At 56.4% G+C, this 24714-nt stretch overlaps 6 protein-coding genes across 6 annotated transcripts; 1 reads left to right on the plus strand and 5 right to left on the minus strand.

Moving 5' to 3' along the window:
• Positions 1–3276: 3276 nt before the first annotated feature.
• Positions 3277–5581, plus strand: CCMA1212_002791 (Inositol-pentakisphosphate 2-kinase; the record flags this gene model as incomplete). Its single annotated transcript, XM_073700165.1, has 3 exons — positions 3277–4114; positions 4343–4621; positions 4725–5581. The coding sequence occupies 3 exons, from the start codon at positions 3277–3279 to the stop codon at positions 5579–5581; spliced, it is 1974 nt and encodes a 657-aa protein (XP_073561152.1).
• A 661-nt stretch (positions 5582–6242) lies between these two features.
• CCMA1212_002792 (Nucleoside transporter FUN26) lies at positions 6243–7673 on the minus strand (the record flags this gene model as incomplete). The annotated part of the gene is made up of 2 exons (XM_073700166.1): positions 6243–7425; positions 7501–7673. 2 exons carry the CDS (start codon positions 7671–7673, stop codon positions 6243–6245), a joined length of 1356 nt encoding a protein of 451 aa, XP_073561149.1.
• A 1339-nt stretch (positions 7674–9012) lies between these two features.
• CCMA1212_002793 (uncharacterized protein) lies at positions 9013–11106 on the minus strand (the record flags this gene model as incomplete). Its single annotated transcript, XM_073700167.1, has 1 exon — positions 9013–11106. The coding sequence occupies one exon, from the start codon at positions 11104–11106 to the stop codon at positions 9013–9015; it is 2094 nt and encodes a 697-aa protein (XP_073561150.1).
• Positions 11107–14108: 3002 nt separating this feature from the next.
• On the minus strand, positions 14109–15588 carry CCMA1212_002794 (uncharacterized protein; the record flags this gene model as incomplete). The annotated part of the gene is made up of 5 exons (XM_073700168.1): positions 14109–14361; positions 14429–15102; positions 15157–15313; positions 15428–15513; positions 15583–15588. 5 exons carry the CDS (start codon positions 15586–15588, stop codon positions 14109–14111), a joined length of 1176 nt encoding a protein of 391 aa, XP_073561147.1.
• A 673-nt stretch (positions 15589–16261) lies between these two features.
• CCMA1212_002795 (General transcriptional corepressor ssn6) lies at positions 16262–19240 on the minus strand (the record flags this gene model as incomplete). The annotated part of the gene is made up of 7 exons (XM_073700169.1): positions 16262–17749; positions 17810–18211; positions 18275–18367; positions 18430–18609; positions 18677–18759; positions 18821–19024; positions 19093–19240. The coding sequence occupies 7 exons, from the start codon at positions 19238–19240 to the stop codon at positions 16262–16264; spliced, it is 2598 nt and encodes an 865-aa protein (XP_073561148.1).
• A 4075-nt stretch (positions 19241–23315) lies between these two features.
• On the minus strand, positions 23316–24319 carry CCMA1212_002797 (uncharacterized protein; the record flags this gene model as incomplete). Its single annotated transcript, XM_073700170.1, has 3 exons — positions 23316–23524; positions 23569–23630; positions 24087–24319. The coding sequence occupies 3 exons, from the start codon at positions 24317–24319 to the stop codon at positions 23316–23318; spliced, it is 504 nt and encodes a 167-aa protein (XP_073561146.1).
• Between the last annotated feature and the right edge of the window lie 395 nt (positions 24320–24714).

The following is a 24714-nucleotide window of genomic DNA, read 5'->3' on the forward strand; positions in this document are numbered from 1 at the left end:
CTCTTGGTATACCTACCCAGTGCGTACGAGGTAATGGAATTGGAACACGGAGATAGAAGAGAGCTGGATGCCGAGATCAGCAATTGTCCCTCCCTGACGGACTATACAGTACGGTAGAGGTATCGAGTACGGAGTAAGTTGATGTGATATCGTCAGAGGGCAAGTGAGTCAGTCGACGTACTCGCGGGCGGTATCTCGGTGATGCGAGGAGACGGCAGTGCCTCATGTCTCCCTCACTAGACCTCTGGTCAAACCCAAAAGAGACGCGTTGTCGATGTCTTGCAAGTCTGCATAAGGAGACGAAACGAGCTAATCTCAGCATTGCTGCTTCATATCGGCTACGTTGACCAAACTCGGCATAAGAGGAGACGCCCAGCCGGGAGGGACAGGAAGAGCTCGGAGTAACGCAGCGCTTTCCAAGGCACTTTTCGGAACGCAAATCGTGCGCGATGCCCGATGGAATCGCACTGTGCCACCGTTTCCCACATCACCACACAAGATGCAAGGGGACGAAAGAGGCAAAGAAGAAGAAAAGGTGGCGGAAGGATCTGATGAACTGGACGTGACAGACTGGAGCGTGTTTTGGCGTACCAATAGGACAGAGACTGATGGGGGCAGAACGACAGGAATAGTGTCAACAATCCGCTGCTGAGTAGGAGCAGGCATAGACTCTTGGCGAATAAAGGTATGCAAGACTTCAGCTTGCTGGTCGGTCCAATGGTGAACAATTTCAACCCAACAGCGAGTGGATGGCTTGACCCGTACAACTCTTGAGCAAGCTGGATTACTCTGCGAAATGAGAAGAACATTCTATGAAGCAATTCGCAGCGCATCTAGTAGATCATAGGGTAGGTGGTTGGTGTAGATCCAGCAGATTATGGTGGAGCGGATGTCGCGATTTTCTTCACCTGTTTCGTACATGGCACAGACACATGGGTGCAATTGCTCGTAATCCTCAATAATGAACAATCTGCAGTCCCGCTCATGATCGATCTCGGCCCCATCGCGACAACAGAATTGCACAAGACAAGCGCTCGGCCCCCCGTGCAAGTCGCACAGCAGCACAAGCAGGTTGATGCTGACGGATTCCTCTTCTGTTCACTCGTATGGAGACCGTGCCCTGCATCTCGACGTCAATCTACTTGACGAGTGCATGTGGCCGGCTCCCCTAATGACATCACAGGGTCTGCAAATCCGGGGCAAAAAAGGTGCCCTCTTCAAAGCGTAGCTGCAGTCATGATTTAATTATCCTGGCAGTAGGTACCTTGACAGTACAATGCCTCTGTGGACCAGCATCCGCGGACTTCGTACACGGAAATTCGGCCGCTCAGGAGACGCTCGAATCTGTTCCGTGACCAAAGGAAGAATAGCACCCCACCCTGAGAGATGGAGCAAAGAGACAACAGCTGGTGCGCTGTGATGTTGTCGCGTTCGGGTCATACATGCATGCACGTACACGGTCAGGCGCACACTATGATCGTGGTGCAACTGCAGACGACTGGCGGTTTGCGAGCGCAGAACGGGGTACGGAGTACAGGTCATGTACCTTGACGGAGACCACCTCGTTGAATGGAGCCTGCAGAATTGTGCGTAGACAGTACCTCGTGTTCTGGGCATCAGATGGAGCATTCCTAGGTTGCAGGTACTTGAGGAGCGCAAATGCTTGGTAGCATCGGCCCACCATCGTCGGCATCGTGACATCAAAAGTGGTGGTGACATTCGCGATCCAGAATCAGAAGGGAGACTGAACAACACGAAGAGAACGACGTTCGCGTCCAGAAGTCTCAAGCAGGGCGCGAGGAGGCCGCATAGCCCAAGGAAGCGAGATCAGCCTCACCTGTCGCCCGCCTATGAAATGCTCTGGACGGGCTTCGTACGCAAGCGGTGCAACCTCCAGCTCCCCCAAACCCAGCACGCCCGTCAGCAAATGGTTCAGCCCTGCCCCAGCTGCTTGGAGGCTGTGAGCCCGCCAAGGTTGTCGTTGTCTCGCCGCTGTGATTGGCAGCGAGCAGAGATTTGACCGACTTAGCAACAACCACCACCGTGCTCTCGGTTCTGCCGTTGCCCTGAAAGAGCACAGCGCGAGCTGCGGAGTCAAGGATGGGGGGAGAGGCATGCACGTCACTAGATGCGACTTCAGCTGCCTCTGCCAAGCTCGGCACAAAGGCACCAAGTCCCCCAATATTGGAATCCGCCCTCGTTGCGGCGAGGGGTCTTGAAGTGAGCCTTTTTGGGAACGCCACCGCAGCGAAAGGGGGGGATGGGCAGCAGTAAGGCGACCTACTGCGTACAATCGTGACGATGGATGGCGCGGCTGTTGGTGAATCGATGCTAAGGTAGACAGACGTCGGCTAGCACCAGGCACGAACGCGACCTGGTGGTGGCTTCCAGCAGGCTTCCGATCAGGTTCCAGCTGTCAGATTCGCAGCTCAGATCACCGGCTGGGCTGAGCCACTCGACAGTAGCCATACCCAGGCCCAGCACATACCATACCTTACCTACCGGCCTCCCATGCCATTGCATGCCTCACGGCCTTGCGTGCAACCCGGCACGTGTATATCTACTCCCGTCGCTCTGCTTGCCGTTCCCTCATCAACGATCGCGACGTGCGTTGCTCGTGCCTGTGCCAGTGCCTGTACCTGTGCCAAAGGTGCGTACTTTACCTTCACAAGTTGTTGCTAGCGGTGTAAGGTAATTGAACCGCAAGTCAATCAATGGCAGCCATCTTAACCATAAGCTGGCCATAGCGGGCGGCCTTGCCTCCGGTCCTCGATCCGTCGTCTACCCATTACTACTAAAGCTTAAAACTATCGACCATCGACAAGCCGCTTTTCCTCGCTTCCCCCTTTCTCTCAACCTCGCCCCAGCCAACATCTTCCTGCAAAGGCACCTCTCGCCGCCTCTCGCCCTCACTCCTCTACGAATCCTCAAATTCCACACGCAAGGATTATAACCGCCGCCACGCTGCTCCTGCTCTCCACTATTGGGTCGTTTCATTCGGCGTCGACCCGCGGCCAAGCGACCAAGAACGAGGGGTGGCAACATCAGAAGAGCAAAAAGAACAGAAGAAGAAAATTGAACGAAAAAGAGCCTTACTGATGGGAGCACATACGTTACACGGCACAAGATAACCTTGGAACACACTCCCACTCTTTGGACAGCGACCTGCGCATCGAGCACCTGCGGCGATATCGCTTCCATTCTGCCTGTCACACGCGGCGTCTCGTCTACCTTCGACTGCAGCACACAGTATCTGCACCTAGGCTCGATCCATCCATGCCTCTCGACCGCCGAGCCAGCCTCTGTGCTCCCCGAGACTCTGCCGCTCCAGCGCTATCACACCCCCCCGACTCAGCGCCTTGCAACCCTGGCGGAGGTCCGCAGCAGGGCCTGCAGGACGGGGCCCGCGACCTGTGCCCGACCCCAACCATGGAGGCGCAGGCCTTCTTGCAGCTGCCCCCCCAGCTGCTCTACGACTCGGCTTCCAATCACGGCTCCTCCGTTGCCGGCGGCGACTGTTTCGACGACGACTTCCTGTCTGATGCCGGCAGAGACTCGCCCTCCAACGCCGACTCGCTGGCCGAGGACTCTGACGATGAGGCTGTTCCCGGCGCAGTCAGTTCGGCCGACATGGCCCGGCTGCGGGCCATGAGCTACGACCGCTCCCGCAACCTCAGATGCGACTGTTCCTGCGACTGTGCCTGCGACTGCGACCAGGACTGCGGCAACGGCAAGCCCTGCGACAAGGCCTGTGAAAAGGCCTGCGAAAAGGCCTGCGAAGGCGAAAGCGACGGCGACGGCGACGAGGACGGCCAACAGCGCCGCGACAAAGCTCGGCCCCGAGCTCCAACTCGACGACATCGACACCGACACCGACATCGACACCGACATTCACAAACGACCCAGATCCAGGCGGTGGACATGACGATCGACAGCAGCAGGACCAGCACCGACGGCAGCGGCACCGACGACAGCGCCGACGGCGCCTACCACCCGCTGGTCAGCATCCTGCCGCGAGGCACAAAGCCCGTCAGGCTGGTCGGCGAGGGCGCCGCAAACGCCGTCTTTGAGATCAAGGTGCCTCCCGGCAGCCGCGTCGGCGCGCAGTTCCAAGGTAGGTTGGCTATTGTTCCCTTCTGCATTTTCCCGTCCCAGTGAGGCGGGCATTGTACGACCAATGACGCTCGATGGCGATGGATTGAAGGGAACGAACCCCACAGCCCGGCAGCCTGCCAGAGCCTCGATGCACTCACCCATTCGCCCGTCCACGCTTGGTTGGGGTTACACAAAGCCGGGTGCGCGACTGCTCATGCTAACTCGGTGCCCTCTTTTTGACTCATAGGCAAACTCCTGAGGGTGGCCAAAGCACCGTCTCTGGGCCGCGCTCCAACCTCGTCCGACTACTACTTCCGCCAACAGGAGTTCTTCATCCGCGAGATCCAGCCGCATCTCGGCGACCATGCCGTGTGCCAGGAGCTGGTCGTGCTGCACAAGTCCGGCATTGTGGACGAGCTCAACGCCATGCTCCGGGACGTCAATCACCTGCGCAAGCCCAAGTTCCAGGCTTCTTTCATTGGCCACGCCTCCTGGGGCTTTCTAGTGGAGGACATGCGGCCAAAGGGTGAGTGGCTGTACTTGTAGCAGCTGTCTGCTTACGCTGCCCCTTTTACTGCCCGCCTTGCTCCCGACATCTCACCCGTCTGCCAACTATGTGCTAACAACAGGGTTCTCAAAAGGCGACGACGGCTCCATCCTCATCGAATTCAAGCCCAAGTGGCTGCTGCAGTCACCCAGCGCCCCCAAATCCGCCATTAGGTGCAGGCAGTGTGCCCTGGAGCTTCGCAACTACCTGAAATCCCCCAGCGCAAAGGCGCCGCGCCCTGAAAGAAGGCCGTGTCCGATTGCGATTGCGAACCCCGACTGTCCTCGGCAGGCCTCGTCACCGTTCCGCATCGCTCCGCAGCTCGCCAGCCTGCAGGACGACAAGCGCATCCAAACCATTCTCGACAACATCATGAACCACAAAGCACTCCGAAAGCTGAGGGATTGCCAGAAGAGCCTCGATGACGTGGGGCCTTTGCGACCCCCTACGAACCTGGACTTTGTCGTCGCCATGACGCTGCGCGACTGTACGTGCTTTGCATTGGTTCCCGCCAACGACGACGAGGAAATCAAGCTTCGGTTTGGCGACTTTGACTACAAAGATCCCGAAAAGAAATTCAGCCACTGGCGCGGCACGGAACAGGATCTTATCGATGGAGGCTTCTACACCGCCGACTGGGTTGTCTGCGGCGATGCACACTATCATCCCCCCTCCATGTGCGCCCTGGAGTGGTCCGGGCAGCCTCGCACGGGGGACGCGGTCATCCTCTTGATGGAGGATGACCCCTCGAAACATGGCAGCAGGCGCTCCAGCTGTCTGAAGAACGACTTCCCTTCATCTTTGGGGGCGGGGAAAACGGTGTACAGGCATACGACGGATCTTGCGACGCTACACAAGGGCCTGGAGCCCTTTAAAAGAGAGACGGGAGGCACACCATCAACTTCCATCTACCACAACCCTCTAAGGTGTAGCCCCTGACGAAGATTCTCGGGTTTTTTTTTCTTTTTTTTTCTTCTTGGTATCATCATCATCATCATCATCATCATCATCGGTCTGGTCTCTTCCTAGGTATTCGGCGGGCGGATGGCTCTTCCTTCTTCTCTTTCCTCTCTTTCCTTCTTCTTCCTCTTTTTACCCTTTTTACTCATTGTATCTTGTCGTTACTGCAAAGGACTTTTTTTTGCATTGGAACTTGCGCAGAACAAAGAAAAGAGGGCGTCAAAAGGGTACCTAGATACCTAAGGGATACATGCATGTGAGAGGGACGCATCGGATCTGATAGCTTTATGGAATTCGTTGGGGGTTGGGTTGGGGAGGGGGACGCCGCATGGAACACAGAACGGCGGCATTTTGGGGGGGTTCGAAAGGGCTTTTCATACACTGCTATTATTCTCATTATTAGTACATACATATTTCGTTTCTTGCTTTTGTATTCTTGTTATTTCTTTTCTTCTTCTTGTTTGATACCTCTCGCACACGGCTGTTTTTTTTGTCCCGTCTTTGTATTCGTCGTTGAGATAGATTAGATGGCTCACGGGTGAGCTGCAACGGATGCCTCGAAATCTAAAGGTATGCAATACTATACACGCCCCAATGGGAATCAAACGCCTTGCAAAGATTACCAAATACGTCCAACAATCTAAATCCCAGATATCGTAAAACTCAACAAGCTGCCCGACGCGAGGCCGGCAACCAGGCACAAGCCCATGAAGCCGCCAGTGGCCTCCCGCTCGTGCTCCTCCACCCACTCCCCCGAAGCAATCATGAAGCTCGATCCCACCCACCCATTCGTCACGCCAAACACCAGCTGGACGACGAACAGGTAAAAGAAGTCGCTCGGCACGATGGCGCCCCGCCCATTGATGTTGCAGAGGAGATACAGCGGGAGCAGCGCGATCCTGCCCACCGCCAGCGCAAAGAGCAGGCGCGGCCTGTGCGTGAGCGAAAAGGGTAGCATCGTGGCGACGCGGCCGGCGAGATCGCCCACGTTCCAGAAGAGGAACCCGACGGGGATGAAGACTGCGGGCTGGAAGAAGAGGCCGCCGCCCTCGTGCACAGAGAGGATCTTGACGGTGAAGACGGGGAAGAACATTGTGACGGCGAAGACGAGGGCGACGCCAAAGGCGAGCCAGCGGAGCTTCTTGAGGAGGTGCAGCAGGGGGACGGCCTTGCGGGTGGTGCTGGTGCGCTCGGCCACTTCGATGCTGGCCATGGAGGAGGCCAGGTGCTCGGGGATGCGGTCCGCCACGAGGCGGTTGTGGCGCCGGACGAGGGGGATGATGGCCACGAGGGTGACGAGGGAGATGACGACGGCGGCGAGGAAGTAGTAAAAGGCGGAGGACTCGCCCGTCTCGCCCTGGCCCGCCGCGTTCTCCTTGCCCGGCGGGAAGAGCAGCACGGAGACGACCTGCGCGATGGACGGCAGGACGCCCGCGATGCCCTGGCCGACCATGAGAGCCTGCATGTACTCTGAGCGGCCGAAGCCCGCGGCGAAGGCGAAGGCGCCGTTTTGCATCAGTCCCGCGGCCCAGGAGGTGCAGGCCACCATGACGAGCACGAAGGCCAGGTACTGCCGCGGCGAGGCGTCGAGGAAGGCGGCGGTGGAGGCCGTGAGCAGGCTGAAGATGACGGTGTTGATGACGAGGGCGAGGTTGATGCGGAAGGGGTACGAGGCGGAGTGCTGGATGTGGGAGAGGATGAGGGCGGAGACGAGGTTCGTGAGGGTCGAGACGGTGAGGATGGTGGACTGGAAGTTGGCCTCGATCCAGGAGTCGCCGGCGAAGCGGGCGGCGAAGTACGGGGCTGCGGCGAGGAACATGTTCCTGCGATGGCATGCGCAGTTAGATATCATACTCTATATTCTTGCGCGAACGCGGACGATGGGGGGAGAGTCTTACCAGGCCCAGAGCATGGCCATGCCGAGGAAGCAAAAGATGCCATATTCGATCCATGAGAAGGGCACTTGCTCGCTGTCCTCGTCTTCGCCGCCTAGGAGGGCAGAGTCTTCGTGCGTAGCTCCCGCCAGCTCCTCCGCATCCCCCAATGACTGGTACTCCGGCCTTGAAGCCATCTTTGCCTCGCGTCCTGTTGAAGACGGATAGAAGTTGGATCGATTGAGCACCAGCGATGTCGTTATCGTGACTGTCCGTCCGAGGTCAAGCGCCCGTCCGCTTCTCCTTGAATGGTTCCGCTTCTTTCAGGTCTCTCCAAGATGGAGAAAGGGATTCCGGTTGTATCCCTCACGCCCGTCTATCCGGGCATTTGGCGGGTCGGGTCGCGTGAGCCGAACGTAATATTGAACTCGTGACGTTGATGAAAGGAGGATCTCGAGGCAGTGGCAGTTGAAGTGACGTCTGGGGTACTTGCGAGCTGCACGGCCGCTAGGTATAGTAGGTACAGGGCGGATCTGGTCACTGACTGCCCTGGTCAGGCGCGAGCGTTATACGGCCAAGGCTGCTGAGGCGGCAGGGCGGCTCAAGGTAGTGGGCGGATGGGTACCGGCAATTACCTCCGAAGTGACTTGAGTTTGGTGGCTAATCAGGTACTCGCAGGTACTGTTCCGATGTAAGTCAGCCCGCTTCAATCTTCAGATTCCCTACCTACCCTTGAGGTGTACAGCTTGGTTGGTGTACTCAAGTTGTCTGCAAGTGGCTTCTCTGATCCCCGATTGTTTAAGAGATCTCTTGCACCTAGAATCAAGAATTGACAGCAGATTGTCTAACACATTCCCGCCACCGTGGGACAAGGGCTTGGACTCTGTCGCACCCGCAATCAACTCGTAGCATCAAATCCTCGTGAGTCGGACGTTACACGATATAGGAGGAACTCAGTGCTACTAAACAAAAGAAGAATGGGGGAAATCCTTACCAAGTTTTCATAACTCCATGAGCTTATTCTGTATCCTGTGTACACGACGCCATAATTGGCTCCGAATGTCATCGCGGAGATGCCCATGTGATGGACACTTGGTGCGCGCAAGCTTCAATGTCTTGCAGCTCCGTTCTACCTTATGCAAGATGACTAGGTACCTAGTAGGCAGTGATATCCTCATTTTATCAGCTCACGGTTCAATCTCATGCTCCAATGTATCGATTGATTCGTGCTTTATGTAGCTGATTCAGAAGCCCTGATATCATAAATTGAAGCATTCGAACGCAGGCAGATGCCTGCTATCTACTAGGTACATGACCAGCTATGTGCGTTTCAAATCCCCTCCGGTATTCCGGCCACATGTATTATCCAAGGTGAGTACAACGAACGGAATCGTAGCAGAACAATATGTGCAAATATAAACACGAATCAAAACGACAATCATCACTGCTGCCGTGCTAGGTCCAAAGGACCAGACTCCCGATACGCCACGCCTCACATACCTCGCTCGACATGCCGGATGCCTCTCAAGAAACCCCCTATCCGAGAAGAATGTCCACTTGATCCCTTACCTGTGCATTCCATGCTTTCAGCAAGATATGCCCAATGCCCCTTCGGTAGCAAACAGTGCCGATCCTCTCAATCCACAGCACGTTTACAAAGTCCAGTATGCCGTCGGCATCCTTGTTTTCTTCGAATCGCTCCGGCGGGAATATGAACGACCCCTTGCGCTCCATCCCCGTGCTAATGGCGATAAACTCGAGCTTTTCGCCTCCGTCGTAGTTGGACGTCTGGACGCCCATCCAGGCATCGTGAGCTCGGAATTCACCGATCCATTTACCGGACCTGCCCCAAATGTTGCCAATCGCAATCTGAGGATTGGAGTTGTCTTTGGGCGCCATGGTATCGGCAAGGTCGACGTCAAAGAACCCAGAAGCCGTTCTGAAGGACAAGAGCGGACCCGGGAATGTTTGCTCCGCCGGTGTCGGCGCGTGTGGTCCGTCTTTGGGGGGATCTGTGACAGGCACAGGATACTTGAAGACGGTCGTCCGGTCGCTGTCGTGCTTGAAAGACGATCCGCTTCTCGACCAGCCACGGGGCAGCGGTGTGCCGGCATTCTTGCGCGACCTGAGATCTCGATACCGCAGCCCATTGTTGGCCACGGGGACTGTGGTAGCTCTGTCTGTAAGGTGCCACGTGACGGTGGGCTTGATCCTAAAGGTTTGCATAGTCTGAAACCGCTTGGAGTTGGACCCTACTTTCGTCGGACTCGCTTCTTCGACATAATCTGCCGCTGCCTTCCACAGAATCACGTCGACAGGGACGCCATCAAACCACCACCCCATCCAGGACCATGATGGAAAGAAGGGGGCTCGCGGTGGCGCCCTGCGTCGTATTGATGCCTGAGGGCGCCAGAGCAGAGCAATGTCGAGAAACATGAGCGGCATGCCGTACATGAAGCCATCCGAAAATGTACGCGAGAGCATAGAAGTAATGCCCGAGAAAGCCCTCAAAGTGTCCTCAACGTAAGTCACCCTCCTTGCGCTATAATCGGCGGCGATGCGGGCATACTCATCCAGGTCGGGCCACGGAGGATGCTGATAACCGAGAATGGCAGAGGAAAGACGGTTGACGCAATCGTGTCGACTGCTGCCTCGCAGCTTGGGCATGATGTTGACCGAGTTCTTCTGCCAAAGGTTGCAATGGCATTCCCATGTCACGGTATCCTGGAAGAAGAACACAATGCGGCGCGAATAGAGGAGCTCCTGAAGGGTCCATCCCCGGTTGTTCCATTTAGACTGCCGCAGCAGTTCGCTGTGGTCCTTGGTGCTGGTGCTGCTGTTGCCGGCCTTGGAGTCGCGCTGATGTCGCCGTGGGCTGATGGGAAGGAGGCCGGTGTAGAGGTCGCCATGTGCTGCGGCGATGGTGAGATAGGCATTTGCAAAGATGTACGGCATGTGTCGGACATGGTTCTCCTTGTCTACCTCGTCATCTTGGACGATGCAAAGCTGATCAACCCACAGGTAACGGAACCCCAGTTTCCTTGCCATGTACATGGCGTCTAGGATGGTCTCGGGAAGATCCACCTCTGGGAGGTCCGACTGGAAGGCCTCGATGTTCGACTTGAGGAGCTGCACCACCGCGGTAGGACCGCCTCGACGCTGATTCAGGGGCGCCCAGACGTAGCTCAGGGCGAGATAGCGATCTGTCGGCTTAGCCTTGACCAAGCATCGCTCAACCGAGTCGACGAGGTAGACGGGCCGCCAAGTGTCGGCATCCGGGTCATCGCCGCTGCAGTGATGACTATGCTGGGCGTTGCACGTGTCAAGCCATGAGCGGATGCGCGTCATGGGCGACGACTTTTCGGCAACGGACGAGCGCCGCTTGGCGGTGGTCGGCGGTGGCGGCGGTTCATTCTTGACCCTCTCCTTGGTGTCTTTGCGGACCTGGTTGAAGGACCCCAGCAGGCGGTTTGCGATGCTTTGGCGTCTCGTGGGAGGTGGCGCATGCTCGTGAGAGGCGTGGTGAGGTGCTGAGGTAGAGACGCGAGCGTGAGGCTCTGCTTTGGGCGGAGGAGGCGGCGGCGGCGATTCGCTGCCAGACGAGGAGAAGTCGCTTTCAGGCTCTCTCATTGTTTCTGTGGAGTAGTAGTCCGGATAGGTAGTGGTTGGTTGATGGCTGTGATGCCGCCGCTGAACCGCTCAAGTGATGAAGAATCGCTGGACCGAAGCTGAAGCTGAGGCTGAAAGGTTGAAATGACATGAACAGAGGTGAAGCGGACAAGGTGCTAACGAGACGACCTGATGCCAAAGGGCAAACCCCTCTTGGCTGGCCGTGGGACAAGAAGTGAGGCGAGGCGACGGTTGGGTGATGTTTTGGCTTGGACGCTGTTTGGGCGATGGTAAGGCGCTGTGAAACGAGGTGGCATGTCGTGCTACGGCGCCCGGCGAGCATCAGGCTGGGCTGTGCTGTGAGCTCGAAGGCGACGCGTTCAATGCTGCGCTACTACAGTAGGTAACTGGAGGTGACCTGGATCACCTGTGCCTGTACCTGTACCTGTACCTTCAAGTTTTGGTTGCCCCTCCATGGATCCTGAAATTGATGCATTTTGCAGGCCCTACAGTACCTCGCTGAGACACTATGACGCCGAGCCCGATTGTTCGGGTAAAGCATCATCTACCAACATATACCACGATCTTCATGTTCCTTCTCTTGATACCATGTGTAAAGCTGACTCATGTGTAGCGGTCTCTCTCATCCAGAGCGGATTGTTGATTGTTGATTGTTGATTAGTAGCGGCACGATATTACAGTACAGGGGCAGAAACTCAAAATTAGCCGAGCCCCAATCCAGGCACAACGTACTGGATACCAGCCTCTACCGCGACAAGTCCGATCCCTCGTATTCCGCCCACCATCACAGAGGAGCACCCATACAATAGATAAAAGTTTTCAAGTTGGATCACGGTCCAGATGCAAAATGAGCCGTCAATCTGATGCCCTGTCTTGAAAGTCTGCGCCATTCTCACTTCCTTGATCTGGGCAAGGCACAAGCAATGAAAGCCCCCATATCTCAGCCAATGGCTTGCTTCTTCTCCGCAATCTTCAGCATCAGCTACTACTACCTACATTAGTCACGCTAATTGCGTGGGGAGCTGCTGCTGCTGTGGGGCTTCTCTTCAACTTCAACCTTGGCTTCCGTCTTCAGCTTCATCTTCTCTCTACTACAAACCAGCATCTCACCTGCGAGATATTTTCATTCTAGATACATACATCTCGTCCTTCCTTACCCTTGATTGGACTTGATACAACAGAATGGTGATCCAAAAGCGTGTCGAGTGAATTACTAGGCTGCCTCGCAGGTGCAGCCGGGATCCATCTAGCTGAAGCCTCCGAAACGGGCGACATAGAGCCATAATGCTGCTCCACGACTCTTGATTTTCTCGGGAACAGCTTTGGCACAAGCGCCAGCAGTGACACTTACAGTCTGCTCCCCTGGTTCGAGATCCAAAGCATTGTCGCCAGACTCAATGGCTATCTGCAACCTTTGGAGCGCCAGAGTGCAGATCAGCCCACTCTACACCCTCGAATACGCCCTCCTTGATTTGAACAAGCAACTCTGAAAGTGCACGCCCAGGCTTGGACGGTTTTCTTGGTGACGATAACTTGCGCAGATGATAAGCCGAGTTGCCTCAATGGCTGTTATCAATTGGCGTACTGGGTCAACACCTTGCCGTCTCTGGAGAATCTCATGGCCACGGTGCTGGCACAAACGCCTGCCGGAACCACTCGTTGGACAACCACACGACCAAATGCTTCGGTAGGTACTCCTACTCCTTGCTGTGCTTGCGCATCCAACAATGATGGTGGCATAGTCTCTCTTAACGACGAACTGAGCCAGCTCAGGGTGGAGGGTGTCGTGGCTAATCAGTCATTCGCGCATTGGATCATTGCGGTCAGAGACACCCCGGGTAGACTAGATTTGACAAGCCACGCGAGGAACGAGTTACGGATGATTCGATGTCATTGGGTTGCCACGGGCCACAGGTCAACGAAGTTGAAGCCCTGCATATGACCACGGTCAGTTGGGCTAATGATCAATACCGTCAATAATCAGGCAGGCTCACCAATCTCATCCAAAGCGGTATTCAACCTTGACTGGCGTTCATACCATAATATTGGCTGTTTCAGAAGGTATGAATCTACCCTGTGCTGTCAAAGACTGTCGTAACTTTGACGGAGCTCCTTGCCGCTGCTTGACGGAGCTTGAGGCAAGCTGAAGGATGTCTTATGCAGCCATTGCTTCACGCCGATCCCATTGTATCGGCTCGCTATCTCAGTGAGGACCTGGGATGAGCTTTTGGTCGAGTAAGTAAGTCGTGATGGATGACGATGGGAAACTGGGCAGCAGGACGAACGTTTGAGTCCATCTTGTCTGCTTGCTTGAAGGCCCAGCCACCATGGACGCCTGTCCGTAACGATGTGGCCATCACAAGAGATCTAGTTACATCGGTTTGTTGCTCTGGACGGCTCAAAGTTGCAGAGTAAATGATACAAGACTAACAACTGAGCTGTGTCAAGTCCTCAGATCTGTGAATCCTTTCTCATTGCGAGGGAAAAGGTCTCTCGTGCTTCTTCTGCAGCGTTCAGAAAACCCAAGAAAAAGCCACAACACGAGCAACTTGTGAGACTGAAAAAGTTGCAATTTTACGACGTCTCTCTCCGTCTCGTCTTTGCCGTGCCTTAACCACCCTGCTTTCGCACATGAGAGCCAATAACCTGAGTGTTGAAGTCAAAGCAAAAAGAGGTGGCTTGGTTATCGTGCAATTACCCCCATGGAGCTCCATATATCTCCCCCGACAGTCACGGCAAGGGTTCAGTCATGTAAGTTGGTCAGCTTGTCTATTGGCGTCGCTACTTGGGCATGCACATGCGTGGGATTCCCATCATCATAACAGGAAATCTCATTTTGATATTTCAGATTTCTAGCTGAAATTCGTTCTTTTTTCTTCTTCATGCTCATCCCATTATGAGAGCCCCAAAACCCAGCCCAAAAAGCAAGGCAAACCAGATATCCGACACCAATGCAATGACCATGACGCGCAAAAAGGAAAAGAGAGGCGAACCGCGCACGCTTAGGCGGAGGCCAGATCCTTCTTGAGGGTACCCTGGTACTGCTTCTTCTCCGCAGGGGTCTGGAAAGCACCGTGGCCGAACTCGGAAGAGGTGTCGATCCACTTGAGGTTGATCTTCTCCAGAGCCTTTCTTGAGGTGTGAGTCCACATGGACTTGCGCAGGGTCACGACACGCTTCTTGGTACCAGGGATAGAGCCCTTGACCATGACGAAGTCGTTGTTGACCTCACCGTAGCGGACGAAGCCACCGAGACTGCAAGTAAAATGTTAGCAACCTGTGCCGTTGAGTGAAAAAAAAAGAGGTAGAAAAAAAAACATACGGAGTGATCTTCTTCTTGGTGACATCGATGTCAGTGGAGGCGCTGTCCTCAGCGTCACCCTTGCCGATTCTGTAAACCTTGTGGTTGACAGAGGTTCGGTGGTGGTAACCCTCCTGACCGGCACGGGCAACAGTCCACTGGACGTGGGAAGGATGCCAGGCACCGATACAAGCGACCTTTCGGAGACCCTTGTGAGTCTTGCGGGGAAGCTTCTTGGTGCCCCAGCGGGCGGTGACACCGCTGAATCCGTGACCCTTGGTGACGGCGATCACGTCAATGACCTCATCCTGCTCGAAGATGGTGTCGACGGAGACGGGCTTCTCGAAGAGGTCCTTGGCGAAGTCGACCTTGTCGGCGACGGAGCCACCGTTGACCTGGATCTCCATGAGGTGGGCCTTCTTCTGCTTGAGGGGGGTCTTGCGGATCTGGGTGTGGGCAAGGACGCGGACGACGGTGCAGTACTTCTTGATGCGCTCGAGCTCGCGGTTGATGGAGGCGCCGCTGTTGTCCGAGTGCTTCTTGGCGTACTTGGTGAAGGCCTTCTTCTTGCTCTTGTACCAGTTCTTGTAGAATCGTCGCTTGAGCTCGTCGCTCAAGTGCTCGGCCCAGACGGTGGTGAGGGAGCGCAGACCGCGGGGAGTCTCGATGTAGCCCACAAGACCAACAACGATCATCTAAATTAGATGTTAGCCATAGGCACATAGCCAAGCGGGCTGCATTGTTCGTACAGGGGGGGTATCAATGATCGAAACAGCCTCCACAACTTCCTTCTTGTGTGCCTTCGCGCCGGGTCGGTCGAGGTCACGGACGATCGTGGTCATACCGGCCTTGTAGCCCATGGCGGCGGTCAGGTGGACGGGCTTCTTGGCGTCATCCTTGGGGAAGCTGTTGTAATCCCAATTAGTTAGCACTGAGTTCCTTCCATGTTCTCCTCCAAGGTGAATCCATCTCAAAGATTTTTTCTTTTCTTTTATTCCAGAGTTCTGTCCATCAACTTACGACTTGACCTTTCCGCGGTGGCGGGCAGCGCGCTTCCGAGGCAGGTAAGCCAAGGAGCCGTGACGGGGAGCCTCGTACTTGCGGTGCTATTCTGATTGTCAGCATCGTGAAGCGAGAGAAGACCGTCGTCGCTTTGTTCGGAATGTTTCACGTACACTCATTTTGGGCTGTTGTGTGGTGATGAGGTTGGTATGAAAAATTGACGAAGCCTGCACGAAGCAGAAAAGTGAAAAGGGCTTCCGGGAAAATAGTTTGTGTGCGAAATTTTAAGCGAGACCTGATGTTCCCAGATTGTGCGGCCCGTGCGCCCAATGGCTAGCCTCTTCTGGAAGAAGGGCTCTTTTGGCCAATCGAATGGGGCCATTGCCTGAGCGCAAAACCTGAGGAGGATCTGATCACGTGACTCTCAACTAAAGCACTTGAGCGCTCTGCTTGATCTCGGTAGGACAGAATCGAAGGGGCAGCATGAGTAGGCAGGGGCCGAGATGTATGTAAACCAAGAGTCATAGAGAAGGACATGGTTGCCAAGAGTAATCAGAATAGTTCTTTGATAAAAGGACGAAACGACTACAAGTATCATACGGAAAACGCTCCCTGGCGACAGTTTGTTTTAGCCAAAACCAATAACCCGTTTCCCCATGCCGTCCCGTCACATCAGCCCCCGACATATGAAAACAGCCAAGTACTAGGTAATAAGCCGGGAATGGAAGTATGATATATAGCAGAAGAAAGAAGACAGAAGAAAAGGTCGCAGGGGCATATCACTCAAAACGAAAAGCCGCCGCCTCCCAAGACGCCCGTAAAACAACATTATCCCTTCTGTCGAGAGATGTCCTACTCAGACTTGGGCGCAGGGCCAGACGCCACATTGACGTTGACAGAGGAGTTTGGGGCTTTCAGGTCGCTTGAAGCTGCGGAAGGCCCAGAGCCGTTGGTGAGCACGGCCTTCTTCTCGTCCTCCCCGCTGTCGTCATAGTCCTCGTCCACGTCCATTTTCCTAGCGGCACGCTCGGGTTCAGAGGCAGGCGGGGGAGCTGGGCGAGCTGTGGAAGCCTGCTCAGCCCGAGGCTCTTCCTTTGGGACAACGGGAGGGTTGGGCTTTTCGTGAACGACGCCAGTCATGGGGCCCGCTCCTGGCTGCATCGGTGGCAGGTGATTTGAGCTCACACTATGGTTCTGTGTGTGGTGGGCAGCCTCGGATGGATGATAGCTCTCTGCTTTGTGACGTGGCTCATCAGGCCTCCGGGGCTCTTCGGGGCGACGCTGCTCTTCCGTTCGGCGAGCCTCGGATGAATTGCGGCGATAAGCGTCACGGGCAGGGGGAGGGGTTGATGGTCTGCGGTGTTGCAAATCACCAAGCCGAGCACGAGTCTCTTCGTTGGCAGGCTTCTTAGCCACTGGCTCCTCTTCCCATTCCCGATGTCTCTTGGGTCCTACAGACGCGGGCCGATCCTCCATGCGCTGGGCAGGCGGTTCAGAAATCGGGGCAGGAGGTGGAGGGGGAGGAGGTGCCTGTGCGTTTTCAGGAGCGCTCTGAGGGGGCATCTCCGGGTGGTGAGCATAGTGAGGTGGAGGAGGAGCCGGGTGCTGCGGGTAGGCCGACTTGGGGGATGGCATGCGGTTGTCATGGATCGGAGGACGGCCATCGGTGCGCGGGCTGCTGGCGGGCCGGAACGGAGTCATGCCGTTCGGAGGCGGGTTGCCAGCATTCGGGTTGTTGGGAGGCGCCGATGCCGAAGGCGTCGCACCGCCCCAGTTAGGGTTGACGACTCGTCGCTCAGCCGGGGCGGGAGGCGGAGCTTGAGACTGGGGAGGTGGTGGAGGGAGAGGCTGGGCATACTGATGAGCCGGCGGCGGCGATGGGCCACGACGGGATGGGCCCGGTCTGTTGATCTCGGGATATGGCTGACGTGCCGGCGGCTCCTGCGGAGGAGGGCTGGGCTGTCGGAGAGGTGGCGCCGGGCCACCACCACGGAAAGGCTCGCCGCCCCTGCTCTCGTAGGGGTTAGGGGGCTGAGGCGGCGGGTTCACGTTTGACAGCCTGCCAGCCCAGCTCTCGCCAGCCGCCTGAGTGGCAGCAGGGGGGCCAGCAGACTGCTGCTGCGCAGATCCTCCCCATTGAGGAGGACCTGTAGGGCCTGTCTGGTACGTTGAGGGATGCATATCAGCAGGCTGAGGAGCTGCAGGCGGCGGGCCACCATTGGTGCCGCCTGACCGGAGAAGCTGAAGGCGAGCCTTGATGTGCGGGTTGCCTGGATCCAGCTCTGCTGCCCTCTGGTAGGCGTCGAGAGCGTCGGCAATCTGGTTGTTGCACGATTCGTACTGCTCACAGAATTAGCGATCAGACGCTCAAAAACGAAGGGAACAGGGAATTGAACGTACCAGAGTACCCAAGTCATACCAAACCTCAGAGATGTAAGGGTTAAGGCGAATGGCTCGCGAGTACGCGTCCAACGCGTCTCGGTACTGGTTGATCTGATAGTAGAGCACACCGATCGAGCACCAGAAGGTGGGATTCTTCCCATCGCGGTACACAGCCTGTTGGTAGGCCTCGTATGCCTTGGGATATTTCTGCTGGGACATGTAGCAGCGACCCAAGAGGTACCAGCTTTGCGCATCTTGGTTGTCTGCCGCGACAGACTTTTCGAGATACTGGATACCGCGCTCTTGGGAATCGTATGCTGGGCTTTGTTGGTGATACAGCCAGCCCAACTGCTGCAGAACTTTGGCGTGATTCGGCGATTGGTCCAACACCCGCTGGTAGGCAGACTTGGCGCCGTCAAACTGCGAAAGCAACGTCAGCAAATGACACATTCACGCAGAAGAGGCGGGCAAGCGAAAGCTTACATCTTTTTGCTGTTCGTGCACGTGGCCGATCTGGAACCAGATGTCTTCCTGGGTAAGGGGCCCCGGCGGGGAATTGACAATGTACTTGAAGCACTGGGAACCCTGTCAGTAACAATAGGCGATGGGGGTGGCGAGTGATAAGAGTGTTGCCTTACGTCCAAGCTTTGGGCGAACTTCGACTGCTGCTTGTATATGATGCCGAGTCGGAAGTAGATTTCATTGGCCTTCTCAAAGTCGGGTTGGATCGTCATGACTTGGGAGAATGCTTCCTCGGCATAGTCGTAGCTCCCGTATCGATCATACAGAATTCCAATCCCATACCACAGCATAGGATCCTGTGTTTACCAAGGTTAACCAAAAGACTCAAGCAGAGGCGGGCTTCCCAGCGCGTTGCCTACGTACCTTGGGATCTCTCAGGTTGACGAGAGCCTGTTGGTAGGCATCGTACGCTTTTTGCAGATTTTCGGTCATCAAGTAACAGTGGCCTGCAGAGCATCGCATGAGCACAGATCAACGAAATCCAGATGCTTTGTGATCGCGGCTTACCGAGATTGCCCCATGCCTCACCGTTGTTCTGGTCGAGCTGGACGATGGCGCGGAAGAACTCGAGAGCCTTGTCGAACGCCTCGCGCCCCTTGAGGAGCATTCCAATCGCGCTCATCGCGGCGGTCGAATTCGGATTTGCCTGGAGGGCTCGCTCGTAGGCGTGCATTGCTTCTTCGGGCATCCGCAGCAACTCAGAGAAGCTTCCTATTCGGATTATCAGCACCACAGTCGGGCCAGGGCAAGTCAGCGAGCAAAGGGGGAACGGTGCATACCAATCTGCAACCAGACGGCCTCGTTCATGGCCGCAATCTGGTGCGACGGGCTAAAGTGGTTCGGCTGGACATTCTGAGGCGGTGCCACAGGAGGAGGTGCTTGATGCTGCATCTGCATCATTGTGGGCGATGGGTGATGGTTCGCCATCGCGATGCACTGGGCAGCGGCTCGTCGCGACAAGGCTGGCGGTGAAGGGTCTGAGGGGCGCGGGCCTTGATTATGCCGATCCGGACGCGATCGCGCGAAAGTGCTCTCAGCCGGCGACGGTCGTGTCGATTGAAGGGCGATGGTTGCGGCGACAGTCCAATGGCTCGAGTGCAAACACGGCGGAGAGACGCAGGCCGACAGGAGGATGCTGGTGACGGCAGCACTCGGGCCGGCAGGCAGAAGAATGAAGAATAAAACAAACTACGCAAGGGCAGAAAAAGGTACGCCGAGCGAAAGCAAAGGCCGACGAGGCTAAAGTTCTAAGCAGAAGGATAGCTGGAGTTGTCGAGATGACACGAGGCTCGTCGAGGTCCGCGATCCCCGACGCTGCTGGCTACGGCTGCAGACTGTGATGGAGGGGAGAAAAAAAGAGAACGGGTGACGGGGAGAGGGCTGGTCTTGTGGAGGAAGGACCTGCGCTGCTGAACCGCCAAACTTACCTTACCCATGAGAATGATGAAAATGGGAGGGAAAGGACGCACTACAGCCACGGACGGGGTGGTTGTGAAGCGAGCGGGGCCACCCTGGTCCGGTGGGGCGTCTGCATGCTTGGCGGCTTTTGGTGTCTTCCTTGCCGAGGGCACAGAGTGGGGGGGTGGACAGGGTCCTGTGCGAGATGGTGTGCCAGTACGAATTCGCGGTACGTACCGTCGGTACCTTGCCTGTCGTGCCCGTTACCCTAGTAGTACTACCTGCCCGCCCAGAGCTGCTCGCGGCGGCTGGCGGACAGCGGGTCCATCGTCAGTGCAGGCCAGGTAAGGTACGTACCGCTCGCTGTACCTAGTGCCCGAGCCTCAGCAGAGCAGCCCACTCACACTCGGTCGAGATGCGATGACGGGTCGCCGCGCTGCGAGGGGTAAGACGGGAGACTGGAGAGAAGCCTGAGCAGAGAGCACTAGCAGTGTTTCAAGCAACCCGGTGCCCAGGCGAAGGATTCTTGGGCAAAGGCGGCTGAGACGAACCATGGCCGCGGCTTAGAATGTTCTGCCAGGCGAATGCGGTGGATTGTGTGTGTACCTTGGTACGGAGTGCCTGTGCAGTCCATGGTGCGATTACGAGTACTTGGAGGGTGATTGGTTATTATTGCACAGAGGACGCAATGGGTGAAGCAGTTGAAGACAGAGGGAATAGATCATTTCATTACCCGGCGGCGAGCTGGTCGACTTGCGGCGCACCAAGACGTCTTTGTGTCATGCCTTGGCGATGCAGCCTCTGGCCACGAGCTGAGGGCGCGCAATTTCATTCTGGGCTGCAGCAGCCAAGAGCCCGGTTGAGCCCTTCTGCCGCGTATGTGAAGTTTGATGTAAACTGCATGGCTGCAAGTGTAGGTTGTGGTGGTTGAAGCCACGGCGATTGAGTGACAAGCGGTTGCAAGGGATCACCACAGAGCATCGTGATTGATCCTCAGGAACAGAACACGTCGGAGTCTATGCCTGGTATCCGACGACAATTGACAACTACGAGCGCTCCCCATTTCGTGCTTTTACAGCACCGCATGCTGCTGTCCATGTGCGTGTCCTGTTGTTCCCAGCAGAGTTTGCTGCATCGCCGTATCGCGGGCGCAGGGCCACGGAAGGGTCCGCGTCCCAATCGCTGAGGATCCATGGCCGCATCGAGGCAAAAACAAGCATGGTGCGGTGATCCAGCGGGTAAGCCAACCGGCAGCAACAGCTCCCTTTTAGCTCTCGGGGGGATCTTCAGTTGTCATTGGCGACGCCAGCGCTCGATACGAGTGGTCATGGCTTGTTCGGCCCCGGTCTGTGTCCGGGGGTATGAAGACGTTGCGTTTGGTTGGCTCGTGGGCATGCGTTGTCAGCAGCACCTTTTGGCCCGAGTTCTGGCGGGCGAAATGATCCAATGCCTGTGGCACTAGGCGTTTGGAGTCGATGGCGGTAACAGAGGTATGTAGCACCAGCCGTTGCACAGGAACAGAGGCGTTCCCTCATTCGGCATGCGAGAAGACTCGATCCGAATCGACAGGGTGGCACTCGAGCTCATCGAGGCGACGCCAACGCCAACATACGGTGGCGTGATGCCAACGGCGGTTGACTGCGAAGAAGAAGCTTGGCTGGCAAGCCACTCAACCCTGTCTTATCGCAGGCTGGCAGAGGATACGCCACAGGCAGAACCAGTCATTCGCATCGCATTTTTCTATTTCGTAGATCAAATCAAACGGTCCCAGGTGCCGACGAGAACTCCGCATCTCTTTGTTGAGCACTCGCACTGTCCAGACGGAGTCTCCATACAGAATCAGCGGCTCTCACCGGGTGGCACCTCATTTCCCATCGCCGGAGCAGAACCGGTGATGAAAACAACTCTCTGGAGGGGGAGATGACGGCGGCTGCGGACTGCCGGACAAAAGCATCGGAAACGGTGCTAGTACCTTCAAGGCAGTAAACCGGTAAAAGAAAAAGAAAAAGAAGATGGTGTCAACGGAAGCAGATGGAAAATAGAAGGGCTGGGCAACCCGGGGATTCCTTGGCGTTTGGCTCCATGTCGGGGGATACAACAAGCAGGATCAAGGGGAAAAGCCACCGAAACAAAGGCAAGGCCCGTCATGTGACCGGGGCTGCAGCGCCTAAGGGGAATAAGGTAATAGTATTAGAGGGATGGCGCGGGACGAGTTTGTGTGTGTGTGCGTGTCTTCTCTTCGAGCCTCCGAGTCAGGATCAAGATAACTGGCCCGCATCTTGCATTCGGCCTTTTTCCTGCAAGCATGAGGCAACCTTTGTTACATAAGCGTGAGCCACGGACGGCTGTCGCCAAACAAACGTGAAGATGCGGAGCCGGCCTGGGATATTTGACGCAGGTTGCTGCTGTTGCTTCTGCTCAAGCGCCCCGTTTGGAGCCGCGGCGGCCGATGCAAACCCATTGTTTCGTGGAAGCGGCTCCGGCAGGTTGAAGCAATGCTGGCCTGCATCTGCCTGTGCTGCCCTGCGTAGCTACAGGCAGCTACGTGCCAGCAGCGGAAGCCTCGCTGCGGGACACTTCGTGCTGGCTTGCCACCGCTAGGGCTGCGTCCTACAACACCTGATACGTGTATGTGATGTGTCCCCATCGTCGGACTGGTAGTTACGAGTACAGTCCGTATCGGTATCGGTAGCATCTCTGCGTTGGCCTCATTTGGTGGAGAAGTCCCGGAGAAAAGCGACAAGAAGACGGTCGGCGAAGCAAACACGACAGCGAGCGACGAGGCACAACCTCTTCTCAGGTACGTACTGTCCCTTCAGCCTGCAGCGGTACCCGTACTTTCTGCGTTAGCAGCAGCGTGCAGCTGTGCTCCACGTGCTGTGCGTGCCAGTAGGTACGAGTACCTTTGCACCTATCAGGTTGTATGAGCCGTTGGTGCATGGGCCGCGTGCCCTGCAGTACACGCTACATACACGCACATGTCCATGTCCATGTAGGGGAGAGCATGCCTGCTGACGATGAAGGGCGTCGATGGTCAAAGTTGGCTCGGGCACCAGCCGCATGCTGGCTGTGCGGTGCCAGAACGCTAGAGACAGGCACACGCATGCCATCAAGTCCGAAGTACTACTCGCACCGAACTGAGCGCGTCATGTCTCCGTGAAGAGCTGCTAATACGCGCACGTCTTTGGGGGGACTTTGTGCGCCAACTCCCTTTTGCTCCCTCTGGGCGGCTCCAGCCCTCTCGCTGCGCTTCGTCCATGCGCACACCCCGTACCGTGCCGAGTCAGGATCGGCTCCGCTTTTTCAGCAACCCGCCCACATGTCATTGGGAAGGAAAAAAAGAGAAGTTCTGCCAACAGTCTCCGCCTACTTAGCACAGTGGGTCCACTGGTAAGTTTAGTGCCTATTCCTGGTGCGGGTGGATTCTCGTGCCTCTGCTAATGTACCCTCTTATCCTCCTCCTCCTCTCTCTTGTCTGCCCCAAGTGGGCACCTCCCACCTCCTGAGCTGCTCAACACACTGACGTGCCACAGCCAGCCGCCGGCGGATCTGGCCATCTGGGGCTCTTCCCAGCTCCAGCCTGCTAGCCTCCTGCGCTCATCTCCTAGCTCGGCCCCTTGCCTCGCCCATCAGCAGCGGACGCGATGCGTGTGGGCTCCAACCCCAGAGGTCCAGAAGCCCCGAGGCCCGGCAGGAGGGCGGCAAGCAGAAAACAAGCACCGGCGCCGCCACCACCCAGCTTATTACCAGTAGGCAGCCCAAGCTTCTTGCACTCTAGCAGTTTCTGGCCAGAGCTGCTCCGTGCTTCGCGCACTAGTTGCTTCATCACGAAGTACGACTTAACGCTGGGTGCCTACCAGATTGGTTCGGTGAAGTCTCGTGGGCGAATGCGAAGCACTGCGGAATTTCTCCCCTCTCTCTGCGAGTTGTTAGTGCTGGCAGTCCGCATTACCAGCAGTGGCGCTGCGACAAGGAAAAAAAGAAAAGAAAAGAAAAAGATACCAGATGCTGCAGATCATCTTCATCGCGTACAGGACCGTGACAGCCTTCAATGCTAACGACCACTTTTCGTGCAGGGCATCCATCCATCCATCCATCCATCCATAAGAAACAGCCCGGCTGCGAATAGACTCGTTCCCGCGCTAGCTGGCTGGACGAGCTGCGCCCGAGGCGAGCCGCCAGATTCCCGACTTGCCAGGTTTCTCCTGCTGGCTCAGGTAGGTAGAGAAACAAAAGGCAGGGCAAGACAAGGTCCTCGGATGACGGGAGCGAAGGTGGTTACGGGGTGTACGAAAGTACGGAGTACATCTTGGTGCAACCTGCCCGTAGCCTCTTGCTCTGTGCTCCCGTCATCCAAAGCCTGTCGATGCCATACCTGTGGCACTTCTTCCATGCTGTACACGTAAAAAAGTTGAACCCGCGCAACGGGCGACGCTGTCTTGCCTGGACGTGTTTCCTTTCGATTCCGACTGCGACCAAGGGCCTGGGTTTCGCCATGGACAGCACACAGGACTTGACACTGGTGTCACGGTGGATGTCGAGGCTGCACACCCCTCCCTCACTTCTCTCCTCGCCCTGTCCGCCTTGCCCTCCCTCGCGGGTTCCCATGGCGAGGCGACGACGAACGGCCGAGGCGGGCAGCGCGAGTATTGTATCACCAGCCTAGAGAAAAGAGCTGCCTGGCGAACAGACCTGGCGGGCGCTCAATGATGGATTGCTACCCTGTCAGGGGGGCCCTCGAACTCCGGGGCGATGCGTCATCTTTCCTTTCTCTTCCTTCAACCCTCTCCGTCTGAGACTGCATGTGGAGCATGTTCTAAATTCTTGGGTTCCGATAATAGTAGCTGCTGGGCTGCCGCTCCCAAATCGAGCTGAGCAAAGGAGCAAAAGAAGGCAGCCCGGCTCCCTCTCCCCCCCCAAGGCAACCTTACACGCTCTCACCCTCACCAGTACCCATAACCCCAACCCCGGGAAGAAAAAAAAAAAAAAAAAAAAAAAAAAAA

This window comes from Trichoderma ghanense (genome assembly GCF_004382785.1).
Source record: "Trichoderma ghanense strain CCMA-1212 chromosome Unknown scaffold_2, whole genome shotgun sequence".
Classification (NCBI taxonomy): domain Eukaryota; kingdom Fungi; phylum Ascomycota; class Sordariomycetes; order Hypocreales; family Hypocreaceae; genus Trichoderma; species Trichoderma ghanense.